Source organism: Rhincodon typus, chromosome 21 (genome assembly GCF_021869965.1).
Source record: "Rhincodon typus isolate 14 chromosome 21, sRhiTyp1.1, whole genome shotgun sequence".
Taxonomy (NCBI): domain Eukaryota; kingdom Metazoa; phylum Chordata; class Chondrichthyes; order Orectolobiformes; family Rhincodontidae; genus Rhincodon; species Rhincodon typus.
Genome location: NC_063352.1, coordinates 20,642,047 through 20,654,049, shown reverse-complemented (window position 1 = coordinate 20,654,049; position 12,003 = coordinate 20,642,047). Strand labels below are relative to the sequence as shown.

The 12,003-nt window shown below is 44.7% G+C and overlaps 1 protein-coding gene across 2 annotated transcripts in view; it reads right to left on the bottom strand.

Annotated features, from left to right (window-relative positions):
* lmf1 (lipase maturation factor 1) overlaps window positions 1-12,003 on the bottom strand; it is a 578,934-nt gene that overhangs the window by 416,986 nt on the left and 149,945 nt on the right. For both annotated transcript variants that reach the window (XM_048609600.1, XM_048609601.1), the window contains exon 4: window positions 5,742-5,890. In XM_048609600.1, the coding sequence (XP_048465557.1) occupies window positions 5,742-5,890 (149 nt within the window). The remainder of the gene's footprint in view (window positions 1-5,741; window positions 5,891-12,003) is intronic.

Below are 12,003 nucleotides of genomic sequence, written 5' to 3'. Positions count from 1 at the left end.
TCTCGCTGAAGGTGGCGAAATTCCTCAGTGACTGCCTCCAGCTCAGACTCATCCCACATGGATTCCATGTTTCATCCCTCATGCTTTGAATCATCCCAGGATCATAGGCATCTCCGTGACATTCAATGTTCCACCGTCAGCTGCTCTCGCTGCATCCTGAGATCCACACTCAGTACCATGTGGCGTCACATGCACACCCTCGACCTCTCTCTCCAACAGCATCGTAACACACTGACTCAGGGCTGCACCACTCTGCAGTTCCACTTCATCCTCCAGCTCACTCGCCGTGCTAACAAGAAACTTTTTCTTTTCCATTTAGGCATCAAGGCTGACAAGATGCAACAACTCTCTCCCGCAATAGCAATAGGGTTCACCTTGTCCTTACCTACCATCCCACCAGCATCTACATCCAGAAGATCGTCAGCCACCATTTCCGCCACCTCCAGAGAGATGCCACCACCAGACACATATTCCATTTCCCTACCTTTTCCACCATCTGCAGGGACCGCTCTCTCAAAGAACAAAGAAAATTACAGCACAGGAACAGGCCCTTCAGCCCTCCAAGCCTGCACCAATCCAGATCCTCTATCTAAACCTGTCGCCTATTTTCCAAGGATCTGTATCGCTCTGCTCCCTGCCCATTCATATATCTGTTTAGATACATCTTAAATGACGTTATCGTGCCCGCCTCTACCACCTCCGCTGGCATCGCGTTCCAGGCACCCACCACCCTCTGCGTAAAGAACTTTCCAGGCATATCTCCCTTAAACTTTTCCCCTCTCACCTTGAAATTGTGACCCCTCTCCACCCTGTCTATACCTCTCATGATTTTGTAGACCTCAATCAGGTCCCCCCTCAACCTCAGTCTTTCTAATGTAAATAATCCTAATCTACTCAACCTCTCTTCATAGCTAGCGCCCTCCAAACCAGGCAACATCCTGGTGAATCTCCTCTGCACCCTCCCCAAAGCATCCACATCCTTTTGGTAATGTGGCAACCAGAACTGTACGCAGTACTCCAAATGTGGTCAAACCAAAATCCTATACAACTGTAACATGACCTGCCAACTCTTGTACTCAATACCCCGTCCAATGAATGAAAGCATGCCGTATGCCTTCTTGACCACTCTATCGACCTGCGTTGCCACCTTCAGGGTACAATGGACCTGAACACCCAGATCTCTCTGTGCATCAATTTTCCCCAGGGCTTTTCCATTTACCGTGTAGTTCGCTCTTGAATTGGATCTTCCAAAATGCATCACCTCGCATTTTCCTGGATTGAACTCCATCTGCCATTTCTCCGCCCAACTCTCCAATCTATCTATATTCTGCTGCATTCTCCGACAGTCCCCTTCACTATCTGCTACTCCACCAATCTTAATGTCATCTGCAAACTTGCTAATCAGACCATCTATACCTTCCTCCAGATCATTAATGTATATCACAAACAACAGTGGTCCCAACACGGATCCCTGTGAAACACCACTGGTCACAGTTCTCCATTTTGAGAAACTCCCTTCCACTACAACTCTCTGTCTCCTGTTGCCCAGCCAGTTCTCTATCCATCTAGCTAGTACACCCTGGACCCCATGCGACTTCACTTTCTCCATCAGCCTACCATGGGGAACCTTATCAAATGCCTTACTGAAGTCCATGTATATGACATCCACAGCCCTTCCCTCATCTATCAACTTTGTCACTTCCTCAAAGAATTCTATCAAATTGGTAAAACATGACCTTCCCTGCACAAAACCATGCTGCCTATCACTAATAAGCCCATTTTCTTCCAAATGCAAATAGGTCATATCCCTCAGTATCTTCTCCAGCAGCTTCCCCATCACTGATGTCAGGCTCACTGGTCTATAATTACCTGGATTATCCTTGCTACCCTTCTTAAACAAGGGGACAACATTAGCAATTCTCCAGTCTTCCGGGACCTCACCCGTGCTCAAGGATGCTGCAAAGATATCTGTTAAGGCCCCAGCTATTTCCTCTCTCACTTCCCTCAGTAACCTGGGATAGATCCCATCCGGACCTGGGGACTTGTCCACCCTAATGCCTTTTAGAATACCCAACACTTCCCCCCCTCCTTATGCCGACTTGACCTAGAGTAATCAAACATCTATCCCTAACCTCAACATCCATCATGTCCCTCTCCTCAGTGAATACCAATGCAAAGTACTCATTAAGAATCTCACTCATTTTCTCTGACTCCTTGCATAACTTCCCTCCTTTATCCTTGAGTGGGCCAACCCTTTCTCTAGTTATCCTCTTGCTCCTTATGGACACCCTGGTCCACTCTTCCTTCACTCCCAACAACTCCCGCCGACAGCCCCATGGTACCTTTCCCTGCAACCGCCAAAGGTGTAACACCTGCCCATTTACCTCTTCCCTCCCCAGTATCTAAGGGCCCAAACATGCCTTCCAGGTGAAGCAGCATTTTATCTGCACTTCCCACAATCTAGTCTACTGCATTCGCTGCTCATAATGTGATCTCCTCTACATTTGGGAGACGAAGCGTAGAGTAGGTGACCACTTTGCAGAACATGTACATTCTGCCTGCAAAAAAGACTAAGTTTCCAGTTGGCTGCCACTTTAACACACCACCCTATTCTCTGCCCAACATCTCTGTCTCAAGCTTGCTGCTGTGTCCCAGCGAAGCTCTGCGCAAGTTGGAAAAACTACACCTCATTTTCTGCTTGGGGACCCTGCAGCCTTCTGGACTCAACATTGAGTTCAACAATTTTAGGGTCTGAACTCTCCCATGTCCAAGCTCCCTACCCCACACACCAGGCCTTGTTATCACAGTCTACCATTACACACTGCCTATTGTTAGCCACTAACAATCCCCATTAACAGCTATTCACCCTCCTAGCCAGACTGTTTTAAACTCCTTTGTTTGTCCAACTGTTCTTCTCTATTTTTGAGCTCTCTCCCCATCTATGGTTTACTCCTTACCCCTTCCCCCACCCCATCTTCTGCATATAAACCAACATTTTCCTAGCTACCATTAGTTCTGAGGAAGGGTCACTGGACCCAAACATTAACTCTAACTTCTGTTCACATATGCTGCCAGACCTGCTGAGCTTTTCCAGCAACTTCTGTTTTTGTTCCTGATTTACAGCATCCACAGTTCTTTCGGTTTTTACCTTATTTTCTTCGTCAATAACATATCTCCTCCATAAACTTACAGACCTCACCCATTCCCCACCTGAAATTTTGTCTGAATAGAAGGGAAAGATAATCTACAGCTCACACTATTGTTAGGCTGCAGCCTGAGCTCTGAAATCAACCGATCAATGACGTTGATCCTTCAGATTAAGTGATCGAAATGCGACAATGGCAGAACAATGGTGTGTCTGACTGCCAGACTTAAAAGAAGAGACAGTGCCACTGTGGTGGGGAGAGGGAAGAGAGGATAGAGGACATGGTGACAGAGAATGTAACAAGTAAAGATAAAAGAAAGGGAAGAAATGGGAGTTGGTTCACAACTTGAAGGTGTTGAACTCAATTAAGTCCAGAAGGTTTGAAAGTGCCCAGTCTGACGAAGTGATGCTGTTCCTCCAGTTTACGCTGTGATTCACCAGAGCACTGCAGCATGCCAAGGACAGACAAGTGGGCATGTGATCAGGGTGCTGTGTTAAAATGAATGGCTACGGGAAGATCGGGGTCATGCTTGCGCAATCTTTCTCCACAGATGCTGGCAGACCTGCTGAGCTTCTCCAGTGCGTTCTGTTTTTATTCCAAATTTCCAGCATTCGCAGTATTATGCATTTATTTGATTGCTCTGCACGAGATTGCCTTTGACAAGTCTCATTACTCTACAAAGATCCAATTAACTACAGGAAAAGGATCACAACCCCTCGTCCTCACGTACCACCCCACCAACCTCCAGATCCAACGCATCATCCTCCGGCACTTCCGCCATCTGCAATCCGACCCCGCTACCAAAGACATTTTTCCCTCCCCACCCTTATCTGCTTTCCAGAGGTACCACTCTCTCTGTGACTCCCTTGTCCGCTCCACACTCCCCACCAGCCCCACCACCCTCGGCACTTTTCCCTGCAACCACAGGAAGTGCTACACCTACCCCCTCACCCCTAAACCAGGCCCCAAGAAGACCTTCCACATCAAACAGATGTTCACCTGCACATTTGCTCATGTGGTATACTGTATCCGCTGTTCCTGATGTGGCCTCCTCTTTGTGGAACACCTACGCTCGGTTCGCGACAAACGACTGCACCTCCCAGTCGCGAACCATTTCAACTCCCACTCCCACTCCTTGGACGACATGTCCATCCTGAGCCTCCTGCAGTGCCACAACGATGCCACCCTAAGATTGCAGGAACAGCACCTCATATTTCACTTGGGAACCCTGCAGCCCAACGGTATCAATGTGGACTTCATAAGCTTCAAAATCTCCCCTCCTCTGACCGCCTCCCTAACCTGTCCTTCCTCCTACCTGTCCACTCCTCCTACCTACCAGCCTCATCCCGCCTCCTTGACCTGTCCATCCTTCCTGGACTGACCTATCCCCTCCCTAACTCCCAACCTTTACTGGCTCCATCCCCGCCTCCTTGACCTGTCTGTCTCCTCTCCACCTATCTTCTCCTTTATCCATGTTCTATCCGTCTCTCCCTCTCTCCCTATTTATTTCAGAATCCCCTTCCCCTCCCCCATTTCTGAAGAGGGGTCTAGACCCGAAACGTCAGCCTTCCTGCTCCTCTGATGCTGCTTGGCTGCTGTGTTCATCCAGCTCTACACCTTGTTATCTCTAATTCCCACGTAAATATTTCCCAAGTAAATGCAGGAAAACATTATCATTTATTAATAATTGGTCAATAGATTCCCATCTTCTCACATCTTCTTTCAGGTGTTGAATTGTAGTTGGTTAATGGTGTTAGCTATTATAATAGTTATAATTATTCAAGTATTATTAAATCAGTTCTCTGGTGATTCACCATGTAGAACGTGCCACTTGGAGAGGAAAAGCAAAACAAGATATTTAAACCATATTATGAACTTTCGTTTTCACAGAATTACAAATGTTACAAATAAGAATGGACTATTTGGCCAACTGTAAAGGTGTTCATGCTGCACAAGAGTCTACTCCCAATCTACTTCATCTGGCCATATCCTTTTGTTCCTTTCTTTTTCATATATTTTTCTAGTTACCTCTTAAATACGTGTATAATATTTGGCTCAACTGCTCCATATGGTAACAAGTCATCACTCTCCAGGTATGATTTTTTTTCCTGGATCCCTTATTAGATTTATCAGTGGCTTTAACTGAGTTTGTAGCTTGCAACTAAAAGTAGAATATTCAAGATTTACTCATTCTCACCAGCTCCCTAAAGGCAGCAGCTAACATTAAAATATGTTATTACCAGAGGAGAAGCAAGGCATAAGAAGGTAAAAGATTAACCAATATTTTTATGCAGAAAAGAAAACTGCAACAGATGCTTAAGGATAAACTTTAAACGTAATGCAATAGGTAAATATAAATCAATCAGATCTGTTTCCATGGTTGAACTTTGGCTGCCATGTGCAGATTCCTCGATTTCTTCTCTGTTGTTTCATCAATGAATGTTTGAGAAGAGCCTGTTTAAATCCTCTCATTTTTCAAAGTTCACCCACTCTGGTTATATGTCTTTGAATTGCATCTGCTGCGAATTAATGTTGCAAAACAGACAATTGCAGCGAGACCTAGTAGCTGCATTAAATTATTAATAAAACTCTTACCGCCCCCAGCATGATGCGGAAAATGAGCCAACGAAAAGACCATATGACAATTTTGGATGGTGGCGTGTGATGTGGAATGGTGCGGAGAGTCAGCACAGGACACAGGAAAATACTAAGGAACCCAGTTTCCAGAAGTTGAGACTCCCAGCCTGTAGGAAGATACAAGAACAATTGTAAAAATATTAACTGGGAACATTTTGTTCATTCAAACTGTAAAATCCATAGGATTCGCTTCACCCTCCCTAATTCTGGGGTGTTGGTAGGAAACCATCTAATTGGAGAGTAAGGAAGGGAAAGCAGGTCTATTAGGTGTGGCTCTTTTTGCATTGGTCCTCACCTTAACTCAGCCCTCACATGTGATTCCAAGTAGTTATTAGTATTGAACAGCAGCCATCCAGCAGACTGCACCAATAGGGAGGCTAAACCTGTGACAGCAGCCATCAGGTCTCCTACCCCAAATCACTCAGGGATTTGTTTACACTGGCACATGAAAACTGATTCTGTCAATTGGCAATTAAGACCAACCAATGCCCAGAGGTGCTGAAGACAGGTCAGCACAGTGTTATTGAACACAGAGATATCAACATGACAGAAGACATCCGGAACGTTCACTAGCCATTTAGACACATTTTGAAACTGGTTCAAGATAGATCAGGACAAGAGAATAGACACAGATAAATGGATGATTTTTTTTTTAAATCATGACAGAAGAGCCAAATTTTGATGATGATACAAATAAAACCATTAATCATAATTCATACGTAAAGATAATCATGAAAAAAATTAAACAGCCTAAAATAATAATAGGTTAATAAAGTCATGAACATTTAAGTTTATAAATAATTAAAATATGTAGGTCTTCTTAACTTACATAAAATTAAAAAGTCTACCAAACTCTGCATTCATATTGAAATCTGTAAATTATGTGTTGTCAGGTTGAACACATTATCATCTTAATAATTTGCCTACTATTTGTGAATTTATAATGCCGGATGGCCTTGTGGTCTAGTCATTCACTATCTTATTTGCCGATGTCATCTTTTCTCCTTAATTCCATCACATATTTACCTTCTTGTGGGTGTGTCACGCGATAGTGTCCACGAGAAGTCAAATTCAATGTATTCAGTTTCTTTATTATGTCAAAGCAGCTTTAGTGCATGTTATCTATGATCAGTTTCAATACTAGTTTCTGAACACTTTCAAGCACGCTCAATTGCTGTTTGGTAAGTCCAGCATTCTAAATCAGCTGACTATGCACAACTTTCCACACTATAATCCAATTCACACTCAAATCATGTTCATCATCTTTTTATTATCTTTCATCCACCATCTGTCATGAGCCATGTGGCAGATGAATAATTGAGTTGTAGGGGTGGATTCCACTGGGAGCTATAGCCATGATGTTGCACACAAATAGAAACTGTGCAGATTTCAGGACCATACTATTTACCTCTCCAATGCAAGGAAGGCACTAGAAATGTTGTCCCAAACATTGCTCACTTCACCTATCCTTGTCAAAAGACATCAAGTGGCAGAGATCCTGTCAATGCAGTCTTCAATTAATCTCCAACAAAACGTACAAAAGCATGAAATACACCACCCTCAAGGACAATGGCACAGCTGACTGACATGAGATGCCCTGCAACTGAGAAGACGGACATCCAATAACCGCAGCCATCTTGCTCTGTGCCAGGAATGACTCCAAACAGCAGCGCACTCTCCCCTGTTTCTTATTGAGTCTAATTTTGCTAGGGTTCCCTGGTGTCACAATTGGTCAAATTAGCTTGGTGTCAAAGGCAATCAATCTCACCTCTACTCTGGGGTTCAGCTCAGATTTCCATGTTTGAATCAAGGCTGCAATGAAGTCAGCACTGAGTGGGTCCAGAAAAAGCTAAACTGAGCATCAGAAAGCAGGTTATTGCCAAGTATCTGCTGTTTGATGACACATTTGATGACCCGTTCTATCAATGGTGCACTAATTGGCCAGATTGGATTTGTTCTTCTTTTGTTTTTGTGGAGGACATACCTGAAATCATACAGGCACTTGAAAGAAACTTTGATCACTCATAGGTTGAATGCTGCTTGGATTTGCTGATAATGAAGGATTTTCAAAATAAAAGCTACCAAACAGAGGATATAAGAGTAATATGATGTTGAAAGCTACAAACAACAATCTTCCCGTCCTGGTATTTGTTTGCTGACATTGACCTAGGCACCAGAAACGACAACAGCAAACATAGCCCTGTCCACCTTGAAAACTCCTTCTTACTAACAAATTGAGGCCTAGTGCTAAAATTGGGAGAGCTGTCTCACAGACTAGTCAAGCCAACAGCCAGACATTATCAAATCATATTTTACAGATTATGTCCCAGACACCACTGTCACCTTAATAAAAACAGAAAGAACTGCGGATGCTGCAAATCAGGAACAGAAACAGAAGTTGCTGGAAAAGCTCAGCTAGTTTGGCAGCATCTGTGAAGAAAAACTCAGAATTAACGTTTCAGATCCCATGACCCTTCACTGGATCCGAAATGTTAACTCTGACTCTTTCTTCACAGATGTTGCCAAACCACTGTCACCTTCCCTGGATACATTTTGCCTCACTGGCAGGACAGACCCAGTGGAGGTGGAGGCACAGTGGTATAGAGTCAGGATGGAGCTGCCCTGGGAATCCTCAACATTGATTCCAAATCTGATGAAGTCTCATCGCTTCAGGTTAAACATGGATAAGGAAACCTCTTGCTGATTACCATGCGCCGTCCTCCCTTGGCTGATGAATCATTACTCCTCCATGTTGAACAACACTTGGAAGAAGCATTGAGGATGGCAAGGGTGCAAAATGTACTCTTGGTGGGGCATTTCAATGTCCTGCACCAAGAATGGCTGAGCAGCAGCACTACTGATCGAGCTGGTCAAGTCCTAAAGGACAAAGCTGCTAGACTGGGTCTGCGACAGGTGGTGAGGGAACCAACTAGAAGGAAAAATGTACTTGACCTCATCCTTACCAGTCTTCAGTCTGCAGGTGCACCTGTCAGTGACAGTATCGGTAACAGTGACCACCACACACTCCTTGTGGAGACGAAGTCCCGCCTTCATATTGAGAATAGCCTCCATCGTGTTGCATGGCACTATCACCGTGCTAAATGGGACAGACTTCGCACAGATCTAGCAACTCAAGACTGGGCATCCATGAGGTGATGTGGGCCATCATAGCAGCAGAATTGTACTCTAGCACAATCCGTGACTACATAGCCGGGCATATCCCCCACTCAAGCATTACCATTAAGCCAGGGGATCAACTTTGGTTCAATGGAGTGTGCTGGAGGATGTACCAGGAGCAACATCAGATATACCTAAAAATGAAGTATGAAAGTAGTGATGCTAACAAACGGGACTACTTGCATGCCAAACAGCATAATCAGCAAGTTATAGGCAGAGCTAAGAGATCCTGCAACCAACAGATCACATCTAAGTTCTGCTGTCCCGCCACATCCAAACGGGATTGGTGGTGGACAATTAAACCGTTCACTGGAGAAGGAGACTCCACAAATATTCCCATCCTCAATAATGAAAACAGCCCATCACATCAATGTAAAAGATAAGGCTGAAGCATTTGCAGCAATCTTTAGCCAATTCAATTCACTCCACACAATATCAAAAAACAGTTAGCAACAGTAGATACAGCAACAGTTATGGGCCCTGACGACATTCTGGCAATAGTACGGAAGAATTGTGTTCCAGAACTTGCCACTGTCCTTGCCAAGCTCTTCCAATACAGTTACAACACCGGCATCTACCTGACAATGTAGAAAATCACCCAGGTATGTCCTGTACACAAAAAGCAGGACAAATCCAACCGAGCCAATTACTGCCTCATTAGTCTACTCTCGACTATCAGTGAAACGATGGAAGGTGCCAACAACAGTGTTATCAAGCTGCGCCTGCTCAGTAATAACCTGCTCAGAGATGCCCAGTTTGGTTCTGCCAGGTCCATTCAGCTCCTGACCTCATTACAGCCTTGGTCAAAATATGGACAGAAGCACTGAATTCCAGAGGCGAGGTGAGAGTGACAGCCCTTGACATCAAGGCATTCAACGGAGTGTGGCATCAAGAAGCTCTAGTAAAACTGGAATCAATGGGAATCGGGGGCAAAGTCTCCACTGATTTGAGTCATACGTGGTGTGTCAGAAGATGGTTGTGGTTGTTGGAGGTCAGTCGTCTCAAAGACGTCTCTGAAGGCGTTCTTCAGGGTCGTGTCCTAGGCCCAACCATCTTCAGCTGCTTCATCACTGACCTTCCCTCCATCATAAAGTCACAATTGGGATGTTCGTTGATGATTGTATCATGTTCAGTACCACTCACAACTCCTCAGACACTAAAGAAATCCATACTCAAATGCAACAAGATCTGGACAACATTGAGGCTTGGGATGACAAGGGAAAAGTATCATTTGCAACACACAAATGTTTGGCAATGACCATCTCCAATAAGAGACAATCTAACCACCATCCCTTGACATTCAATTATGTTACAATCACTGAATCTCCCACTATCCACAACCTGGAAGCTTCCTTTCATCAGAAACTCAACTGGACTCGCCATATAAATACAGCAGCTACAAGAGCAAGTCAGAGGCTAGGAAAACTGCAGCGAGTAACTCACCACCTTACTCCCCAAAGCCTATCCACCATCTATAGGGTACAAGTCAGGATTGTGATGGAATGCCATGCCACACGCTGCCCCTGCCCCCGCCCCCACCCCCACCCGCCTGGATGGGTGCAGCTCCATCAATACTCAAGAAGCTTGATACCATCCTGAACAAAGCGGCTGCTTGATTGGCACAACATCCACAAGCAAGTACTCCCTCCACCACCAACGCTCAGTAGCAGCAGTTTGTACTATGTACACGATGCACTGCAGAAATTCACCAAAGATCCTCAGATAGCACCTTTCAAACACACAATCATTCCATTTTGAAAGACAAGGTAGCAGATACCTGGGAACACCACCACCTGCAAATTCGCCTCCAAGCCACTCACCGTCTTGATTTGAAAATATATTGGCTATTCCTTCACTGTCTTTAGGTCAAAATCCTAAGGACATTGTGGGTCCACTTACAGCACACGGACTACAGCTATTCAAGAAGGCAGCTCACCACCATCTTCTCAACGGCAATCAGGAATGGGCTATAAATGCTGGCTAGCCAGTGACACCTACACCCCATGAGTGAATAAAATAAAATCCACTGCAACTTTGTTCTACCACCTACATCTCTTGCAGCTTCCTTCTTCCACACCACTTTGCAGCCTTCTTCCCCAATTACTCTACTTACAGCCATCTTCTTCCCTTCACCCCTGTTGGAACCTTTTACTCACTCTCACCTCTCTTGAATTCTCCTTCGGCCCTCACCTCTCTTCTAACCTCCTTCCCACTACTCCCAATCCTGACAATTTGGCAGTTTCCTTCTCCCATTTATTCCTCTTGCAGCCTCCCTTCCTCCTTGTTCCTCTTTTCATCTCCTTCGCCCCTAATCCTACCAGCCGCCTCCTTTATCCTTGCCCCACCACCCCACCCCCAATTTGGAGCCTCCTTCTTCCCTACCCCTCCTGAAGCCACTTCTTCCCCCGCAAAGACACTTCTCTGTGATTCTATCAACAGAGGCAACTTTTCTCTGTTTGGTGAGCCCCTTGATTAAATTTCCAGGAGATTCTTTAGCCTGAGGGGGTGGGAGAGAGGCCCTCGTTTATTTTGAGTGCTGCTGTTACATATGATTGGAGCCAATTTCACCCTACAACTTGGTGACACAAAGCAAGATGGTGAAGTTAGCAGAAGCATTGTAGACAGAGTCCAATGTGGAGAAACATAGTATTTTGTGAGAATCAGTATGGAAAAATAGAATAACATAAGTGACACAAGTGCATGTGTACGTTAACCTACAAAAATGGCAGTGCAAGTTGATAAAGTGATTACAGTAGTACATGGAGTCCTTGAATTTATAAATAGTTGAGAAGAACATGAAAGCAAAGAAATCATGCTAGAACACGAGTGGGTAGGCCTCGATAAGAAGATTGTGGTCATTCTGGGCACAAAATTCAAAGTTAGATGTAAAGGCATTAGAAAGGATGCAGCAGGTTTACAAGGGTGTTACAAGAATGAGAGACTTCAGTCATTGAGAAAGAATGGAAAAGATAGGTCCATACTGCTTGCAAGGTAATAAGTCGCCAAAGAGAGATTTCCAAGATGATGAGAAGATTTGAAAGTG